Genomic DNA, 20717 nt, shown 5'->3' with positions numbered 1-20717 from the left:
GTGGTTCTCTGAAACTTCCCAGGTCACAACTAGAGCTCTCCCTCTCACCATTTCCTTGGAAGGACCACATGTGTGTTTGGTGAGGGAGGATACGTGGGGGGGGACCGGGACGGGAGTGGGGGCGCTAGTCATCAGCCTGGGTGTCCGCGTTAGAGATACGACTTTTATTTTTATGGCGCGCGGTCTGGCCATTCATATCAGTGGTAGAAATGCATTTAGCCTTTAACATAATCCTAGAGTCTTTAGTTTTGAAATTTCGACTTGGTACCTCTGGAGAAATACTTACGATGTCGCTGAGTCCCTGGGGAACCTTTTTTATTAATGAGCTTGGAGGTGGGAAAATATACACATGAAGAATAACCCATTAAAAAAAAAATATTGCAAATAAATAAATAAATAAATAAAGCACAGCTATAGGAGTCCTACCTATTTCCCCAGATCCTACAATAAGAGAACAATCCCCAGTATCTGACGCCTCCCTCCGCCACTCTCTCCCCAGAGCCTCTCAGAGTACGTGGTACTTATGAAGCTTCTTCGCTTGACCAAACTTCAGCCAGGATCCTTGACCTTCCTCTGGGCCCATCTGTGTACCTCCTTACAAAATCCAGCCTTAGCAAATGCTCTGCTCCGTCAGCTGCACCAGAACCACCCACCCTTAACATCTGCTCACGTTCCTCCTCCTCCGTTTGAAGCTCGGTCACCCTGGCTTATCATCTCCAGCAGAGAATTGTTACATTTGCGTTGGCCAGGCCCCCCCTGCCCCCCGCTGCTTCCCCTCAGCGATCTTCTACCTGCTGCCCCTTGCTCCTTGGCGATCCGTTCCCGTGAGCTCATGCTGCATGGGGACGGAGCCCCCTGGCTCCCCCCCTCCACTGTAAGATCCCACAGTGGCCGTCCCCCTCCATCCCTAAAGCCTGCCTTGCCATCCTTAAAAAGTGCCATGGAATACCTTCTTCTTTAACAACGCATACCAGGCCGGTGAGTAACACAGCAATGTTTGCTGACCAAACAATGGATGAACGAGTATGCTTGAAGGCACCATTTCCTAAGTTGTTGTTGTTTCATTAGTAGTATCATTATTGCTTTATTGTAGGCAGCGCTAGCCTACAGAGGCCACGGCAGTGTCCCACGTGGTAAGGCCACGTAGACCGTGTGGGCTGGTGCAGGTGGGCGGCGTGGGGTGTGTGTGTGTGTGTGTGTGTGTGTAAGCGGCTTCCTTATCTTGGTTCCAAGGCAGGAGAAGGGCTGCGTCCAGCTGGGCCATTTCCACCCAAGCTGGCGGCAGCGGGAGCTCTGACACCCTGCCCAATATTTTTAAGCCACATTTGGTGGCTTTCCAGTGGCAAAACGACTCAGAGTAAACAGTCCTCAAGTCCCCTTCTCTCTCTTCGCCCTCTGCAAATTCAACACTTAGCAAAAACACAAGTGGATCCCACCTACACGCTCCCGGAGCAGCTCCCCAGACCAGAGGGGAGACGCTCACAGACCATCGACTGGCCAGGAAGCACATCCGGGGGGCCTCGGGTCGAAAGCACTATTCACTTGGAAAGCAAGCCGGTAAGTTATTAACTTTGGTTCTTTGAACTTTAAAAGCTCAAATCTGGACCGAGAAGAAGTTATTCGTAGGGAAAGTCTAGCGCATGCAAATGGATGTGACACATTAGATTTATGTGCCTGGTATTTAGAAATCAGCTTTCTAATTTCCTTTAATAAAACAACACCAAAGACAGTTCGCGGGGGCCCCCCCCCCACCTCCACCCACTTCCAGTTTATGAAAATCTGTAACTGAGTTTTTTAAAGAAAAATTACAAGCTAGAGCTTGCTAATATCTGCCAAACACCGCTGGGCTCGATTAGGTATAATTAAACAGAAATAAAGTGAGCAACACTGTAATTAAATGGCAGAAATGAATCTTTTTCATGCTTGCAAATTACTCTAATTTTTTTTTGTGTGCATGTGTGACTTTCTTCATGGGGATGAAAACAGCTTTCCAAAAAGTAGATGTCTTCAAAAATCGGAAGCCAGGCACGCACCCGTGGGGAGCAAAGTGTGTTGTTGTTTACGAGAATTAATTTTTTCACATTAGCAAAAGTCCTCCCAATAATTGGTTAGAAAAGCTTCCTTTGAAAACCGTGCCAGAAGCTTGAAGACTATGTCAAGTGGTTCATGCAAAAACTAGTTTCCTGGTTTACTGCTGGGAGGCGATCATGTTAAAAGCACATTGTTGGCAATAATACTCGGTGAGGAGGAGGGGCTGTGGCCGCGCAGATTCTAGACGGTAAGAAGTAAAAGGCTAACGTGGTCACTCGGGGAAAACAAAAGTCATCCTCTCCCACATATTGCCAAGCTGCTTATTTTCGTGAGCCGCAAGGCCAGCCGTGTAGCTCTCCTGTGCACATTCGTGGCTCCAAACGTCCAGCATGTACCGCTTATGGAGCTATGACAACAACAGTTTGTATTTTTTTGCCACAGAAATAGGAAGAAGGCATTATCAATTCTCTTCCTCGTAAACTTTTGAAACCTAAGCCCCGTCACGGAAGAGGAGGCGACTATGGTTCCATGGGAGAGCGTCCTCAAAGCCGACCCCGCTCGGCTCCATGGTCTGTCCTACACTTTCCCAAAGACACAGAAAGATGACCCGCGAGCCTGCATGACTAAAAAGAACTTGACTGAGTAGCCAGGATGCTTGGGGCTTTCAGGGAAAGAACTGGAAACCAAAAGAGCTAAGGCCGGAAGACAGCTCAGAAGGCACAAGAGGGGGACACAGAGGGCACCACCCCGTGTGAAGAGCCGCACCCAGGACGCCCATGTGGCCGGACCAAACAGAAGCAGAAGCAGGTGGGTGTTTGGAGAGCGGTGGCCGGGCCCAGGGCTGCTCAGACGAGGAAGGGGAGGAAGAAGGCTGACCAGGAAGGCAGCTCCTGGAATGCACAAGCATGAGGTCAACATGATGTGGAGATCCCTTTGTTTTAGAAGTCGGTCCTGGGCCAGAATTTTGGGAGGAACGTTCACCACTCTAGAGCTGCAGTGTCTAATACGACAGCCACAACTGCGAGTGGCAAAACTCAAATTTAATCAATTACAACGCAATAAAATGTAAAACCCAGTGCTTCTGGTGACACAAGCCACCTTTCAGGTGTTCATGAATATATTTCAAGTGGCTTGTAACCCCCGTGTTGGCCAGTGGAGACACAGACCATTCCGTCATCGCAGCGAATTCAACCGTAGCACTGTACTCGAGCATTATTCAAAATAAGAAAAAGACCATTACTCCCATGTGGCCCCACCGCCTTCTCCCAGCACATCACTTACTAACGGTGACAATGGACTGATCCACTAACCATCTCTGTGTCTGTTTCCTCATCTATAAGACAGGAGGCGTTATACCCCCTATTTAAGACATATGTTAAAAGGACTCCAGTAGTTAATATATAAATACCACATAGAACCTGGCTCATTATAATAAACGTTAGCTAATACCTATTGGTTGCATGATATGTATTGCAGAATAACAACCGAAAGCATATTTGAGAAGCAGTGCATATTTGTTACAAGAAATCCTTTTCATGCACATAACCCAAAGTATCCTGGGTGAAAGGTCAAACTAGATAATCATTTAAAAAGTGGCTAATTGGGGGCATCTGGTTTCAGTTCAGGTCATGATCTCGTGGTTTGAGTTTCAGCCCCACGTTGGGCTCTGCACCGACAGGGTGGAGCCTGCTTGGGATATTCTCTCTCTCTCTCTCTCTCTCTCTCTCTCTCTCTCTCTCTCTCTCCCCCGCCCCCCCCCCCAAATATATAAACTTAAAAAAAAGTGGGTAGCAAAGGGAAGGGTCTCAATCTAAACAAGCAACAATAGTTATTATTGAGCCTGGAGCTTCTGTGCAGACTTCTTACATCTAATAATTGAAAGGAAGTGAAAAGAGGTCAGAGGAACCACTGACCACACATGTCAGGTGTACCAAAAAGCATACTGTCTCCAGGAATGCTATTCCGGTAACTTCCCCCAAACCCAACTACATGTTTTAAATGGCAGAGACCTGACAATGGGAAAGTCAGCCCAGGCATCTTGAGGAAAACAAAAAACAAACCAGAATTGAATGCATTCCAAAGAAAATAATCATTAGGAGTAATAAAGCCACAGATGGAAATATTAACTCTACCTGCTTACCCAGAGTATTTCCAGGCTTCAGGTTTAAGACATAAACTCGTTTATAACTTGAAGAACCTCATGACCCAGTCTTTTGGTATTTTGGGTAGAGACAAGTGATATTAGAAAATGGACATCAAGGGGTGCCTGGGTGGCGCAGTCGGTTAAGTGGCCGACTTCAGCCAGGTCACGATCTCGCGGTCCGTGAGTTCGAGCCCCGCGTCAGGCTCTGGGCTGATGGCTCGGAGCCTGGAGCCTGTTTCCGATTCTGTGTCTCCCTCTCTCTCTGCCCCTCCCCCATTCATGCTCTGTCTCTCTCAAAAAAAAAAAAAATTTTAAAAAAAAAAAAAAAAGAAAGAAAATGGACATCAAGTTTAAGTTATGTTTACTACAGCAAAACAATTAACTTAATAATGTTAGAATAATAGTTATTTGAAAGCTTTCCTGTCTGGTGAAAATGCACTTTTTTTTTTACCCTTAATGTAAAGAAAACTTGAGTTGTGATTATCAGTAATTTGATTCAGCTTTTCTACTTTTTAATAACTCACTTTAAAATATTTACTGTTTATTGGGCATTCAAAATTTCAAGCACCACAGGTAACCAAAATTTTAACCCTCAGTTAAAAAGCTAAGGACTACTGAACTTAGTCATCTCATTACAGATTAACAGGTATCCAAACTTATATTTCGTGAAAGAAGTAAAAAACAATTCAATTATTTATAAATATTTCACTATTTTTTTAAAAAAAAAGCTTACTCTTAGCCAGAAATGTAAAACTTGGACATCATGACTAACCTGTTGAATATATTTGCTAATTTAAGTGATTTATCTGATTTTAATATACTCAGAACTTAATTTTTTTTCCTCTGAAAGATGTATGTTACTACAGAAGACCTAATCAGGGCAGCCCAGAAAGAAGAAACTGTAAAATCATGAATGGACAGTTTAGAAACTTCTGGCTCCAAGGTGATTGCTTATTAAAAACTCAAGCTCTTTGTCTTGATTAGTTAACTAGGAAACAAATATATATACTTCCAATGACGTGTTTGACTTCTTTGCTCCCTTAGGCCATAAGCAAGGCTAAGTTGGGAACTTTATTTACTAGGAGCTAAAACCAAGATAAGACACTTGGCAAAATACATAATTTAAAACACACACACACACACACACACACACACACACACACACACACACTCATTAACTTTTATAATACAAGATTTAAGTGTCACTTTTTCTCCCCAAAACTATCTGAGGTTGACTGACTTGCTCACTCCTTTAGCAAAGGTATACTCTGCCTGCTAGGAGCTACGTAGGGGTGGAAGCCAAGGTCAGCTCCAGACGCCTACCCTCAAGGTGGACACCCCAGGCTGTGCAGGGACATGGCGTATACATTTGTAACATTTGTGCACCCGCATGGGTCTTACCCTAAGTTTTCAGTGACATATTGCCTTTAGTTTTATTCTTTCTCACTCAGTTTGTCCTGGTCTTTTTTAAATGAAGAAAATGATAGTAAATAGTGAAACAGAAATATTAACAAATACACTAAGTAATAAAGGCAGAACTATTCAGATGGCTTTCCTTTGGTTGATTCCAGTGTCAGAGGGTTAAACGCCTATTTCAACACTTGGGGGAAATTACTACCTAGAGAAAAACATTTCCTCTGGAAATCCACGAAAAATTACGAAATAGAAAAACTATCACCAGATCATCTCAGTAGATGGATTATTAAAAAAAAAAAATCAGAGTTGATAGGACCTTCATCCTATTTTTTCAATTAGAAAGTTAGGTGTTTTTAAATAAAAATTTTTAATAAAACAGCTTAGATAAAAATGCTAAAGGGGCGCCTGGGTGGCTCAGTCGGTTGAGCGTCCGACTTCGGCTCAGGTCTTGATCTCACGGTTCAGGAGTTCAAGCCTCACGTCGGGCTCTGTGCTGAGAGCTCAGAGCCTGGAGCTTGCTTCGGATTCTGTGTCTTCTCTCTCTGCCCCTCCCCCATTCATGCTCGCACACGCTCTCTCTATCTCAAAATAAATAAACATTTAAAAAGTTTTTTTTTAATACTAAATAAAAAAAAAAATTTAGAACTCATAGAACCTTCATCATCTGGTCTGATTTCCGAGAAATTACTTGGAGGTTATATTTTCTAAATTCAAAGGATGAAGGAAAGGAAGCAGCCTCTCGAAAATGTTTTATACGTCTCTCAGCATCTGTGACATTTCACTCAGATTTGCACAGAGATTTGGGAAAAGAAGAACTTCTGAGGGGTAGCAACTTCATCACCTACTTTCCTCTCGGGCACTGCCTGCATTTGTAACTACATTACGCACTGATCCCAGACCTTCAGTTGGCTCCAAAGAATCCCTGCCCGCCCAACACAACAAAACCCACCTGAAAATGCACCTTACTACAATCAACAGAGACTGAAAAATACCAGCGGTGGAAATGCTACAGTCAACATAACACAGGATCCGAAGGTCGGCCAGCTTCAATCCAAATGTAAAAGCCCTGGGTACTAAACGGCACCACTTACTTAACACAACAAGCAGAGGAAAGCCATCCACCGGGAATCAGTTGGGGAACGCATGACATTTTGTTTCCCGCTGGTTGTAGATCATTGGTCAAAACTCTATGCGTGACAAGACTCCACATTAAAGGAGGGTAGTCTGTAGGGGAAAAGGACTTCTCTTTGGAACGTCACTCTAAGTAAAAAGAAAAACCTTTTGTTCCTTCTCTGCGAGGAAGACTGATGATTTAGAACAAAATGAGATACCAATTATCCACAACTAGTAACATCTTCAAAAGGTCAGAAAATAAAGCAAATGGATGTTTAGCTCCAAACATGCCCATAAAAGAGGAAGTCAGTGAGAATATCCACGATTCTGAAATATGCTTCTTAACACACAGTGGTCAAGGTGAATATACTTAAAACGATCTTGGGAGTAACATACACCCAACATGGGGAGACTAACAATCATGCACGTTGTCAAAAGAATGTGAAAAACCCTGGTTTGGAAAGTAACTGCTACCATGGGACGTGGTTACTGTAGGTGCTACTTTTGGACCAGCAATGGGAATATTCATTTTAAGAAAAAGAAGGTCCAGTAAGAGAAGATATCACTAGCATTTTCTCTTATCACTCCTTTCTTTTTAAATCTTTAGTAAACATTGATTCTTTTTAATTAATGCCAATACACCTTAATCATTCTATTCTTTCAACGAAATACGGTAACACAAATTACATAAAACATGTATTAAATTCTAATTATTGGAACCTACTTCCTTTATCTCAGTAAGACATATGAATCAAAGGTATTGGAAAGAGAACTGTGCAATCTTTGGCTAAAGTAACATAGGGACAGGCGCCTGGGTGGTTCAGTCAGGTAAGCATCTGACTCTGGATTTCGGCTCAGGTCATGATCTCACGATTTGTGAGATTGAGCCCCGAGTCGGGCTCTGTGCTGACATCACGGAGCCTCCTTGGGATTCTCTCTCTCCCTCCTTCTCTTTGCCCCTCCCCTGCTCATCAGCTCTTTCTCAAAATAAATAAATAAACTAAAAATAAAAGTAAATGTTTATTTATTTTTGAGACAGAGAGAGACAGAGTGTGAGCCAGGGAGGGGCAGAGAGAGGAGGAGACACAGAATCTGAAGCAGCCTCCAGGCTCTGAGCCATCAGCACAGAGCCCAATGCGGGACTTGATCTCAGGAGCCATGAGATCATAACCTGAGCCGAAGTCAGATGATTAACCCACTGAGCCACCAGATGCACCCCCCCAAAAAAAATTAAAAAAAGAAAGTAACCTAATGATCCAAGAATTATCTCATGGTGTCAAATCTTCACTAGTAATTAACTAAAAGAATCTAGCCAGAAAGAATGTATTTTAAAAACACAGATCTACCCCTTCTCCATGCATCCGATACCTACCTTAGACAGCTCCATGCCTGGCCCACACTGCTTGCAGAGAACGCAATTTCCAGACCCATCCCTGTATTCTTGTTGTCGACAGTCTCCTGTTTCGCAAATCACTCTACATACCTGAAAAAAAAAAAGTTTCCCAAACGTTGTATTTTTTTATTTTTGAGAGAGAGAGAGAGAGAGAGAGACAGAGGGTGAGCGGGAGACGGGGAGAGAGAGGGAGACAGACACAGAATCGGAAGCAGGCTCCAGGCTCTAAACTGTTGGCACAGAGCCCGATGCAAGGCTCAAACCTACAGATCGTGAGACCATGACCTGAGCTGAAGTCGGACACCTGAGTCACCCAGGTGCCTCCCAAAAACGTTATTTTAAAGTAAGTTCATCACATTTTTTTTTTTTTTGCAAGAAAGCAGCAACATTATCAGTGTTGTTCATATAAGCACTGAATGTCAATGTTAATGTGGAGTGAGGCCAATTTAATTTTCACTTTAGGAAGAAAAATCACTTTCTGAACAAGTCAGTGGACAAATAAATCAATAAACCTGATTCTCCTCTGTATTCCCTGAATGAGGTCTTTTTTTTTTTTTTTTTAAATGAATGGCCTATTCCCTTTTCTAAGTAAGAAGCACTGGGCAAGCAGACTGTTGCTCTGTAGAATGCCTGTCACACACAGGGGTATCGGAAATTGTTTTTGATGGTTGTAATAATGAGCCATTATTTAGTACAAACTGCCTCCACCTTGACGCGAGAGTGTCTACAATGATGTCCTGCAAACTAATTGAATAAAATCAAAGCCTGAACCTCTTGAGCAGGCAGAAGGGGAGGATTCAAGGCAGAGTTCAGCACTAGAAAATGATCTGGGGCTAAAGGCCTAATAATATCTTCCCGCCTCTCTTAACTCCCCTTGACTACCCATCTTAAGGAGTCTGATTTTATTTAAGAGAGGTACGAGACTCCATTCCGCCACAAAGAGACTGCGATGGCTTTGCGAAAGAAACTCCACGACCTCCCTCCTAGACCAGTCATTGGAACGTCTAACAGCCCCAGCTGAAAGAAAGGAAATTTTGCTTGCCGAACCTGAACCTCAGAATCCAACGTGACCCATTTCCCCTCACTTTGTCTTTCAAGAAGACTTCAGGTACCGTCTTCAGGGTAAATAAGTCTTTTCACATTTGCAGGTGATGATCCTATCTCCAGATCTAATGAATTTCAATTCTTGTGAACATCTTATAGGTCTTTGCGTCAAGTTTTCAAACATTAAAACTCTCCAACTGACTTTAGTCCTTTTTGGGACCAAGAAGGATATAAGTAACCGTACAAAAATAACAGCTCTTTTGAAAGTCAATTCTAGTGTCTTCACACACACACACCATGGAAGTCACGAACTCCAATTAGAATCTGGTCTCGTCAGGGTCTAGGGTGTATTGTAGAGGCATTTGCCTATAAACCCGAGGGCGCACCACTGTCATTGGTTATAAGTTACGCTGTGATTTTATTGCTTCATCTAAATGTAGTAAAATAATTTTAGGGGCGCCTGGGTAGCTCAGGCTGTTAAGTGTCCGACTCTTGGTTTCGGCTCAGGTCATGATCTCACGGTTCTGTGAATTCGAGCCCCTCCTGGGGCTCCTCCGTGCTGACAGTGCATGCAGAGGCTGCTTGGGACTCTCTGTCCCCTCCCCGACTCACGCGGACTCTGTCTCAGAATAAATAAGTAAACTTAAAAGAAGAAAATAATTGTAACCATCAGTACAAATGTCAAGACTCGGCAGCAATCTTTGCCTCTTAATTACACGCGACGTTGACAAAACACAACTTGAAGGAAAAATTGAGAAGATGGCACTGGAGAAAACCAAACAGTTTCAATACGATTTATAGCGATTCTTTCCCACCTTCTTATGAAAGTAAAGACTTGACTCACCAAATAGGCCAGTAAAACTACAACGGTGCGGAATGCCCTCTCCTGTCCCAGGTGCGCTTTGAAAGTCATGGCTCCCTTTTGTTGAAGAGTTTTCTAAAAGACAAGAAGATCTACTTAACCGGAATAACACTGGTCACCGTGTTCTTGTATTTACCCTAGAATGTTTACCGTTAATAGATATACTAGGTAATACTATTGATGTTTTAAAGGAAATCGCTCTGTAAAAGACACACAGACAAACAATAGGTAAGCCTTTAACAATTTCGGTTGGGAGAATGAAAGCTTTGTCCTTCTGAAATTGGTCCAAAATTCTTTCTGGCTCCGAATTCCTGGGCTATCCATGACTTTATTTTCTTCTTTTTTTAAAAAATATCTTATTTTTTGAAGTAGTCTTTACATCCACAGTGGGGTTCGCGTTTAAAACCCCAAGATCGGGGCGCCTGGGTGGCGCAGTCGGTTAAGCGTCCGACTTCAGCCAGGTCACGATCTCGCGGTCTGGGAGTTCGAGCCCCGCGTCGGGCTCTGGGCTGATGGCTCAGAGCCTGGAGCCTGCTTCCGATTCTGTGTCTCCCTCTCTCTCTGCCCCTCCCCCGTTCATGCTCTGTCTCTCTCTGTCCCAAAAATAAATAAACGTTGAAAAAAAAATAAATAAAAAAAAATAAAACCCTAAGATCAAGAGCCACGTGCTCTACTGACGGAGCCAACCGGGAGCCCCCACGCATGCCTTTATTTTCTACCCAGGCCTCGACAGTGTCCAAACTACTCCACCCAGCAGAGAGGTATATTCAAACAGCGACTGTATAAACCGCCATGGAGATGGGTTTGGTCAGTGCCAAGAGGGGAATGAATAATAGGGGTAAAACAACAGTAAACATGTGCTAACCACTCTACGCCAGGTACTGTCTTCGGCGCATTAGCTCCTTTACCTTCCGAAGTACTCCAGAAGGGAGATACCGCCATTATCCCCGCTTTAGAGATGGGGAAACTGAGGCTCAGAGAGGGCTGGATCACACTGCACTAGGCCACACTGCTAGTAAGAGGCAGGGCAGGGAGCACACCCAGGTGGGTTGGCTCCCGTGTCCCTGCGTCACTATCCCCGGCAACACAGTCGTGACACTTGGATGGTGGGGCTTCAGCTCCACTAAGAAGCCGACACGGCCAATGTCTGGCATGCGTGAGTTCCTCCTCCAACCAGTACAGTGAAGGTAATCTCCGGGCAGAAAAATAAGCATTTATTTTAAAACACCTAAAAATCATTCACAAGTGATGAAATTGGAGGCATTTACCTTTCAACAAAAGGTAAACCAAACCTCTTCATCTTTGCGAGAAATGACCTAAAATGTAGCAACACACAGGGTTGCCTTTCTTACAGGTCCACACAACGTCAAGAGAAGAGATTTATGTTTTTAAAAAAAAAGAAGAAGTGAACATTCAGCTGGTGGCTCCATCCATCAGGTAGAGAAGCAAGGGTTCAGTTTCCCTTCCAAGTGGAATCTTCTAAAACTAACAGACACCCAGAGCAGACAATCAGGCCACTTAGAAAGAAATCAGAGCAGGGGCTCTTGGGCGGCTCACTCGGTGAAGCATCGACTTCGGCTCAGGTCATGATCTCACGGTTCATGGGTTCGAGCCCCGCGTCGGGCTCTGTGCTGACAGCTCGGAGCCTGGAGCCCGCTTCGGATTCTGTGTCTCCCTCTCGCTCTACCCCTCCCATGCTTGCACTCTGTCTCTGTCTCTGTCTCTCTCTCTCTCTCTCTCTCAAAAATGAACATTAATTAAAAAAAAGAAACAAACAAACAAACAAACAAACCAGGGCAGAGAACCAGAGCTGTGGGCCAAAGACCTCAAGAAAGACAGTAACGACAACAACCAAGGAAGTGGAGCGGGGCCAGGCGGGTGGCCGTGTCACTGCTGGCCAAGCAGCCAGCCAGGGGTGAACCTGAACAAGCCAGGACAGCAACAACCCACAAGGTCACCCCCGTCGCCCGAGTAGGTCCAATTATCGGGGCAGTAAGGAATCATTTACACGTTTGCTGAACGAATGACCCATTCTGAGCGAATTCCAAGTGCTGTGGGGTGTTTTTGTTTGTTTGTTCGCTTTTGCTTTTCTAGCTTTTTGGTCACATCTTTTTTCCTCCTTCATATCTCAGAATGACCCAGCAATTACCCAACCATGCGGCTTCCTGCCTGTGCAGACACGGGATTGGGATGAGATAGACTCACATTCCCTAAAAAGTATGCTTCAGGTTATCTCTTTTTCGACATGGTCCTGATTTTTAAAAATGTGCTAATTTTTAAAAGCAGTAGCATAAAATCCGTACGGATTTAGCTAATATGGAAAAGAGGGTATAAATACCCGTGCATTTACACAAAACATGAGAAGAAAAGAGATTGACAGAGTCAGAGTACAGCACAATCAGGCAACTGGTCTGGACAGATCGCTATACTGGGATACCGTACCCACTGCTGGGGGTGGAACACAAATACTTAGCATCTTCCCGCCGGGCGATCACTGCCATGCACACCAAGTGAGAAGTCATGGCAATATGATTCAGAAGATACACCTGTTTTATGTACAAAAATAGATGAGCCAGGGGCACCCGGGTGGCTTGGTCGGTTAAGCGTCCGACCTCGGCTCAGGTCATGATCTCACGGTTTGTGACTTCGAGCCCTGCATCGAGCTCTGTGCCAACAGCTCAGAGCCTGGAGCCTGCTTCGGATTCTGTGTCTCCCTCTCTCTCTGCCCCTCCCCCACTCATGCTCTCTCTCCCTCTCTCTCTCTCATAAATAAATAAACTTAAAAAAAGTTTAAAAAAATAAGAAAGGAGCCAGGATACCATCAACGGTTAGGTTCCTTCATATCGTGGCATCCTGGCTGAACGTTTTCCCCTCTGTTTCCTATAACTTTTTGTAGTGTAAGTCTTTCATTGTTCATGAAGTAAATGAAAAAAATACATGTATAATGTTCTTCAGGCAAAGAGATAACTGCAGAGTCCTGCTTGAAAAGTCTACAAATTAAAAGAAGTGACGAGATAAAAATCACATAAACACTATTAAGGAAAAAGCAAAATTAACTACAGTACTATGATTTGTGCCTCAGAAAGACAGATTTTTTTTTTTTTTTAGATTTTTTAAGGTAGAAACTGAATGGAACTATAGCCTATGTGCTGACTTGTGTTATTCTCCCAACACATATGCTAAACTGAATAGCTTGAGTGGGTTTACATTTGCAAATTATCCTTTAAACTCCTCAGCCTGGACCTAGGCCCTTACAGTCTCACCTGCTGGCCTGCCTGCCTGGTCACTGCTCTCATGACCCTCTGGCTGTGCCACAGCCCGATAGCCACGTTCTTCCTGAACGCCCGTGGTCTTGCCCTGTTGCACAGACTGTAACTTTGGTCTTGACAGACGTCCCCCCTCAATCCCTCCAAGAACCAGGTCAACCGTCACCCTGCTGAGATGCTGTCCACGAGCAAGCACACTGAAGAGATCTGCTCCCTGTGGCCCTAGAGGTCTTTCTTGCCTCCATGCACCGTACCGATCGTATGGCCTAGCAGTTATGCTTATTTTCGCTCACCAGATTGTATGTTCCTTGAAAACAGGGAGCACGCATCATTACTCTCTGTATTTCCGGTGCCTAGAATACTGCCTGGCACACACAGGCACACAAATGTTTGCTGGATTAAATGCGTGGAGAAGCACAAAACAATGAATGTGTTGTGGAAAACAGGTGAGAGGTGGTTGCACATATTCTGGGGTGAACGAGAATAAACATTCCATCTCAGATCTTATTACTATCTCATAATATCTATGGGGTATTAAGTGCATTGGACTAGAAGGCAGGACTGAAGGAGGATTTTTCTCTCTACAAATCCTAATTCACTTTAAGAAATGTGAGCAGTTTTTTTTTTTTTTTCCCAGGTTTCCAGGAGCTAGAGATTGAAATGTGCTGTTGGAATATGTCACTTCTCTTTTCTGTGACTTCTCTCTTAGCTTGGTTTTTTTTTTTATACCAAGGGGCTGGGAAATAATTTCGACTGGGTCGACTGTTCTGACAGCAGTTGGGATGATCCAAAATCCAGGTTCAAACAGTTTTCTGCACGTGAGCCCGACACGGGTAAAAACACCCTGGTCTTAGGGGAAACTGGCAACCAGAACGCGTGGGTTTTCAGTCCCGTTTCTTAGCGATGTCACTTTGAAGCTACATAGCCATAACGACAGAACCTATCTCACAGGGGAGTTGTGGGGATTACCGGAGATGATGTTTATAAAGCGCTTAGCCCAGCACCTAAAACAGAACAGACGCTTAGCTGACGACTGGGGCTGATGTCATTACTACCGCCGTTGTTCCTGCCAAGGTCACTCATTAGCGTGTGAATTTGGACAAGTTACTTAATCTGAGTCTCAGTTTCCTCATCTCTACATAGGGCACAGTGACAACACCTCCTGAACTTCCTGTGAGTTTAACAGCACTTAAAAAGCACTTCCGGGGAAAGTTCATTGATACAAACTGTTTCTAGTAAGTGCTGCATCGGTGTTAGCGATGATTACTGTTGTCGATGACGTTATGATTGGAGGCCATATGATCCAATGCGTGTGACAGTTCTTGAAGACTGTAACCTGTTAGACAGGCAGGCGACATTATTCAGATGGCCACAGTCCGGTGGCTGGTGATGCTTTAGATCTCTAGACCCACAGGTCTGCAGAAAACATTCAAACACTAAGAATCATTTCAAGGTCTGCACTAAGCACTTATATGTTGAGGGTTGCGGTAAGGCTTTACGAAAAGTATAATTTTTTCCCTTACTCCCACACTGTAAAGTAGATATTTATTCCCACCCGATATGAGAGAAGACCAGGGGTCAAGGACACGTGATAGAAAGGTGAAAACCGAATCGAGTTCACGCCTGGTAACTCCAAAGTGAGGCTCGCGGCCACCCTGCCAGGTCGACTCAGGGTTAGATCATCATACGCCGTGGCACCCAATGGTCGTTTGGCACAGTAGGAGTGCCTGAGCAAAACTGATCAACAAAAGCAAAACTATATAACCAAATAACACATGTAACGATGTACTCATTTATTCAGCACGCTTTGATTAAACGGTTATTAGGTGCTTGAAAGGAGGCAATATCAAGTTGGGGCAGGACAGTACAAAGGTGCACTTTGAGGAAGCTCATAGCTTAGCAGGGGCAGGGACATCTCCTAAGCACCCTTTCTTTAGCCTAGCCTGGCAAAGGGCTGTTTGGAAACAATTTAGCTGGCAGGGTGTTGTAAGTGTGACTTTGCACTTCCCGGAATAAAGCGAAATACCTTGTGACATGCTTCGGCGTTCATAAAAAGAAGGAAAACGTAACGAAATAACGAGTGTTCAAAGAATGATATTTAAAATAAAAACAAGGCAATAAAAAGGTATTTACTGAAACGGCTTTTAGCTTCTGAACATTCGGGGTCTGGCCCAGACAGAAAATGACTTCAGTGTTCTGCTTATTTGGAGATGACTTGTCAGCCACGAGACGTACAAATGACCGGGATCATGGGTTTTCACAGTTTGCCGAAACAATCCAGACCAGACAGGGCCTACTAACCACCAAGCCACCATTCTCGCAAAACGTGTGCAGAGAAGCTGGCTATGGCTAAGCGATGAGGAAAAGTCTAATGACGCCTGGTTCACTGTATTCGAGGAGTCTGGCTCTTCTGCCCCACCGGCTGCATCAACAGCACCCAACAGAGCGGCAGCGCTGGGAGACCCAGGCAAGCAGGACAAAGGCACAGGCGCCTCAGGGGCAGAGCTGGCAGACGTTGTGCTCGGCGGCACGGAAAGGAGCTGCTTATCAAGTCAAGCTGCTCGGCCTGCTCATTCGAACGAAGGGTAACTCACACGATATGTCCTAGCTGGCCAGCCGCTAACGGGGGCAGATCCAAGGGGCGCGGCAACGCACGCGCCCTCTGCTTCCTTGTCCAGATCACGGAAACCTACGCTGCTGTGTCCTCAGGCCAAGAAACCAGGCCCCCAGCAGCTGTTCACAGGAGCCCGCTAGAGAGGAGCAGTTATGGGCGCCACCTCCCATCGGCCGGGCAGACCACTGGATCCCAAACCACGGCAGCCGTCTCCACCTGCAGTTGGCTCAGTGACCTCCCCTCTTTTGTCTTGGGTCCTTCCTACGTGTACTGTGACTCTATCTGCCACGCCTGGCCCACAATCTGTCAAAGTTCTTCTGGGCTCTCCCTGAATCTGGGATGACACCTCTCCTTCGTGCTTCCCCGGCACCGCCCCTGCACCCTGGGTTCCTCTCCACCCCGCAGCATAATTACCCGGTTAGTCCACTCTCTTTGCAGCCCGATGCTACTGCATCTGGCCAGCAGCATTATTTTCTACAGTCACGGTGGTTCTTATTTTGTTTTTTTAGTGTTTGTTTATTTTTTGAGAGACAGAGTGTGAGCAGGGGAGGGGCAGACAGAGAGAGAGAGAGAGAGAGAGAGAGAGAGACACGGAATCCCAAGCAGGCTCCAGGCTCCGAGCTGTCAGCACAGAGCCCAACGCAGGGCTCGAGCCCACCAGCTGTGAGATCATGACCCGAGCCAAAGTCAGACCCTTAACTGACTGAGCCATCCAGGCGCCCCTAATTTTTTAAAATAAGTTTCCAATATCAAAAATAAAGAATTCTCTTGAAAAACTAGAAAATCTGGCAACCATGAGTCCCACATCAAGGCAGCACGAGCGAGAACTGAGCTATCAGTTGTCCCTTACACAGAAGAACATATACGTCCTAGCGCCCCAGTCTCCACCACTCCCTAATGCGCACTGAGAACCCTCCCTTCACTTCAGCACCAACCAACCCATTTGAGTTTACCACCAATTATGGTTTGAGGACTTAATGGCAAGATTAACTGATTTCGCTGTAGAACTCTAACCCAAAATATGTGCCCAGTACACACTGAATGAATGGAGAAATTCACTAATTAGCTATAACATTTTAGCTCTTATGATTGTTATAAGGACTAAAACAATATGTGTTGAAAATATGTGCAGCTGTAACTTGAGATTGAAATATAAATCACTTTGGTAGAACACGATTCAGTTCAGGACCCCACTTCTTGAATATCGTGCTATCATATTAACAAAGATCACTAACGAAGAATCTGGTATTTATTTTTCTAATTTTAACAATCCATTAACTCTCTCTGAGAATGACCTTTATTTTTTGTCTTACAAATGACCAGAATGCACGCATTTCAGAGTAATTCGAATAACCTGGATATTTTTTCCAGAATAAATTAATTTTAGTTTTTTATCCTTTTACGGTTATTTGATTTATTATCCAACATACAGTGCCCGCAATAGGTAACAGTTTTCATCTCATAAAACTGTATTACCATTATGTAATAAGGCTGCATTCAACTCATACGTTTTTCCAATGTGCAATAAACTGAAATATTTTTTTAAAAAATCAACATTAAAGTAAACTGGCAGGCTTACAATTTATAAAAATCAGCTTTGAAATAAAGCCAGTGCTATGCATACGGCCTTTTTAATGGTGGACCATAATCATAAATGGCTTAGAAATAAGGTCAGTCCCAGATGCTGAGAGAATAAAAACTAGTTAGCAACGTAGGGTACGGCTATTTCCAAGCAGGACAGTGACCCCGGCCTCTGGCCTCCTCCCACCTTAGCCCTCCCTTTCCTTACGTTCTGAAAATCATTCTTCCTACATCATACAGTGGGCAGCCTCTTTGTAGCCTAGGAAGCCTCACAAAGGCATGTGGTAATAAGGATATACATATTGTTGTTGGCTGGGAAATGAGAAAGATTTCCCTTTTTCAGATCATGAAATAGTTTCTACTAAAAACTCCACAAGCTTTACAACGTTCTGTTGCCAAACACAATACCTTCAATTCCCCCAAAGTTCAAAAACATTAGGGGCCACTCACTGTCAAGGCTTCTACAATAATTTTTTTTTTTTTTTTTTTTTTTTTTTAAGAACTTAACCCAGGACAGGGTTTTTGAAGATGAATTCTTTTGGTTTCTCTGAGTTGTGGACTCGCTCATCTTTGCCTTAGGAAAATCACGGTCAGGGTTCTCGAGAAATGTGGCATACTGTAACTAGGGCACCTCCCCCCACCTCACTGCAATTCATAAATGTTTTTCTGTCTCAAAACGCAAATAGAACAACGGTAGCATGAAGGAGTGTGGGGGCCTCAAAGGCCGACACGGCGTATCTTCAGAGAACTGCGCATAGCCATTTCTAAAACACAGCTGTTTCAATTTTTATTTTAGAAGTCTGGATCGGTTCCAAAACTTCTCTTTGAAACATTCGAAGGTTCTTTTCCAGTATAAGTGGCATCCATTCTTTTAGATCTCCTCATGTTAAACCTATCCAAGCCCACTGAAGAGGGGCTCCGTAATATTTAATCTCCAGATACACAAGTTCCTTTGTTTCATCTAATTGCTGATGGGTGCCTGTTCTCTTTGTAAAGCCCGGGTTTTAAAACCTCAGTTTGAAAGGCACATATTCTGTGATGTGTGGACTGAAAGATAGCCCGATACTGTTTAAACATCTTACTTTTAAATGTAAACATTTTAGGTGGATGAAATACAATGAATGAACTCACTGCTCAACGTAAATCACGAAAAGAAACTGTGTTCACAGTGCTTTACTGTTGTTTCTTCAGTTAGAAAGTTACTCTAAAAGGGCTATGAACGTTTCATAATAATCAGCTGCCATGAGACAAATGTACTTCACTGTGGAACCGCTCCCGGCTCTTATCACATAAGCAGCTGTCTATTTATTTGGAGTGTACATTTATTCAAGGTGGGTATTCTTATTCAACCTGTCATCAACAGAGATAGGGGATGTTGGCCTTTCCCCGAATTTTAAATGCTTGACTTTAAATATTGACTCGGCAGATTTGAAAGGACTTGCTTTCTTCATATGTTCACGGTGCCTGCAGCTTTTTTGTGTTTTAGTAATTTCTGAATGATGGAAGGGATCACAGGGGATTGGGCTAAGCTTGGAGATTTAAATACACGAGAAAGGAGAATCAAATTCTCTTCGTGGGTGTTAGCTGAATATTTCACTCATGTTTCGAAAACTCCCAACATGCCCTCGATTCACGTATTAAGAGCTGTAACCAGTAAATTAAATGAACGTATCAAGGACAACACGTGACCCTCACATGTCTCCATTTTTCCGTTCATATGTTGTGTGCAGGTAGGTACAAAGGAAATCCAGTGATTACCTGAAGTAAAGACATTTCATTTACTTTTCTTTTCTTGTAAAAAGCTTATATTAGGAGTGTTCCTTACTCAATTTTCCGGATAGGAAAGGTACTGTAAGACTGCAATTTCTTTTTTTTTTTTAATTTTTTTTTCAACGTTTATTTATTTTTGGGACAGAGAGAGACAGAGCATGAACGGGGGAGGGTCAGAGAGAGGGAGACACAGAATCGGAAACAGGCTCCAGGATCTGAGCCATCAGCCCAGAGCCCGACGCGGGGCTCGAACTCACGGACCGTGAGATCGTGACCTGGCTGAAGTCGGACGCTTAACCGACTGCGCCACCCAGGCGCCCCAAGACTGCAATTTCAAGTGCATAAACGTCTTCACATGTCCTTAACTTCAAATTCAAGATGCAGCCTAGACTCCCAGTCAAAAGACACTCTCGTCAAGGATGGTAACTTCCATCAAGGTCCCAGAAAATACTAACACAATATCTCAAAGTCAGCACTTACTGTGGAAAAAAAATTCTCAAGTCAATAAAGTCATGTGGCCTTGGTAAAGAGGGTAGATGTTATGGCATTTCATAGATCAAAAAATAAAGAACTTACAGAGCTATGCATTGATGTCAAGGTGTTATTTTCGCAATGAAATGCATTTCTAGGTTTTGTATTATTTTCAGGACAACTCGATAAATATCACCCAAGATAAATTCTTTTTAAGCACCCACATCTCTGTGAATGATGATTAATGCCGAACACGTTCTTCTTCCACAGTGGGACTCCATTCTCACCCCCTTCAAGTTGCCAATCTTTAACTCAGAGACTAAGCAGCGCTTTGCAATAAAATATTTGTAAACTACACGAAAGCAGCGCTTTGCAATAAAATATTTGTAAACTACACGAAAGCAGCACTGGCGAAAATGCCCGAGGTGAAACTGCACAACAGAAAACATACTGAGCAAATCCTGAACTAATGCAACATAATCCTCCCTTTTGCAGAGCAGTACCGGATCATGAAATAACAGCGTATTAAAATCTTCCGTTTGCATAAGTCATGTTTAACAATAACTGTTTCCTGTTTATGTGAACAAACTGTCTTCTAGCAAAGGAAAACCGTCAATGGAGTAGAAAACTACACCTGCATAAGTATTTTGAGTTATTTCAGCTAAAGAAATACGGCACGAGGCTTATGGTCGTGTTTGCAGATCGAGTCCTTTGGTGAAAATGCAAAAAAAAGAAAAAAAAGAAAAAAAAAAAAAGACTCACATGGATTCCTTCCATGTCCGATGAACAGTTTGCTACCATCAAAACGGATCACTGAACGCCGAGCCTCCCAAACTTCATCTTCGAGAGTTGATCAGTAAATTTCTCTGGGACGCAACCCAGACGAGGGCCGCGAGCATTGACCTTCCTCCCTCATCTACGACCTGCTCTGCCCATCACCGTCCTGACAGATGGTCCCAGGTCTGCGAGATTCCGCTTCCACGGAATTTGTTTACGGAGGACTCGCAAAGGCC

General features: G+C 43.9%; 1 protein-coding gene across 6 annotated transcripts in view; it reads right to left on the bottom strand.

Annotated features, from left to right (window-relative positions):
- TNFRSF19 (TNF receptor superfamily member 19) overlaps positions 1-20717 on the bottom strand; it is a 96353-nt gene that overhangs the window by 62936 nt on the left and 12700 nt on the right. For 4 of the 6 annotated variants that reach the window (XM_040448029.1, XM_040448028.1, XM_040448030.1 and 1 more), the window contains exons 1-3: positions 20467-20711; positions 9985-10077; positions 8076-8186 (exon numbers count right to left, since the gene is read on the bottom strand). In XM_040448029.1, coding sequence (XP_040303963.1) covers positions 8076-8186; positions 9985-10077; positions 20467-20505 — 243 coding nt within the window. In that variant the 5' untranslated portion in view covers positions 20506-20711. Of the gene's footprint in view, positions 1-8075; positions 8187-9984; positions 10078-20466; positions 20712-20717 lie in introns of those variants that run through there. The other 2 variants (XM_040448031.1, XM_040448033.1) reach the window with 1 other exon arrangement.

This window comes from Herpailurus yagouaroundi, unplaced genomic scaffold (assembly GCF_014898765.1).
Source record: "Herpailurus yagouaroundi ecotype Mexico unplaced genomic scaffold, PumYag 197, whole genome shotgun sequence".
NCBI lineage: Eukaryota > Metazoa > Chordata > Mammalia > Carnivora > Felidae > Herpailurus > Herpailurus yagouaroundi.
This window is presented reverse-complemented; position numbering and strand designations above follow the sequence as displayed.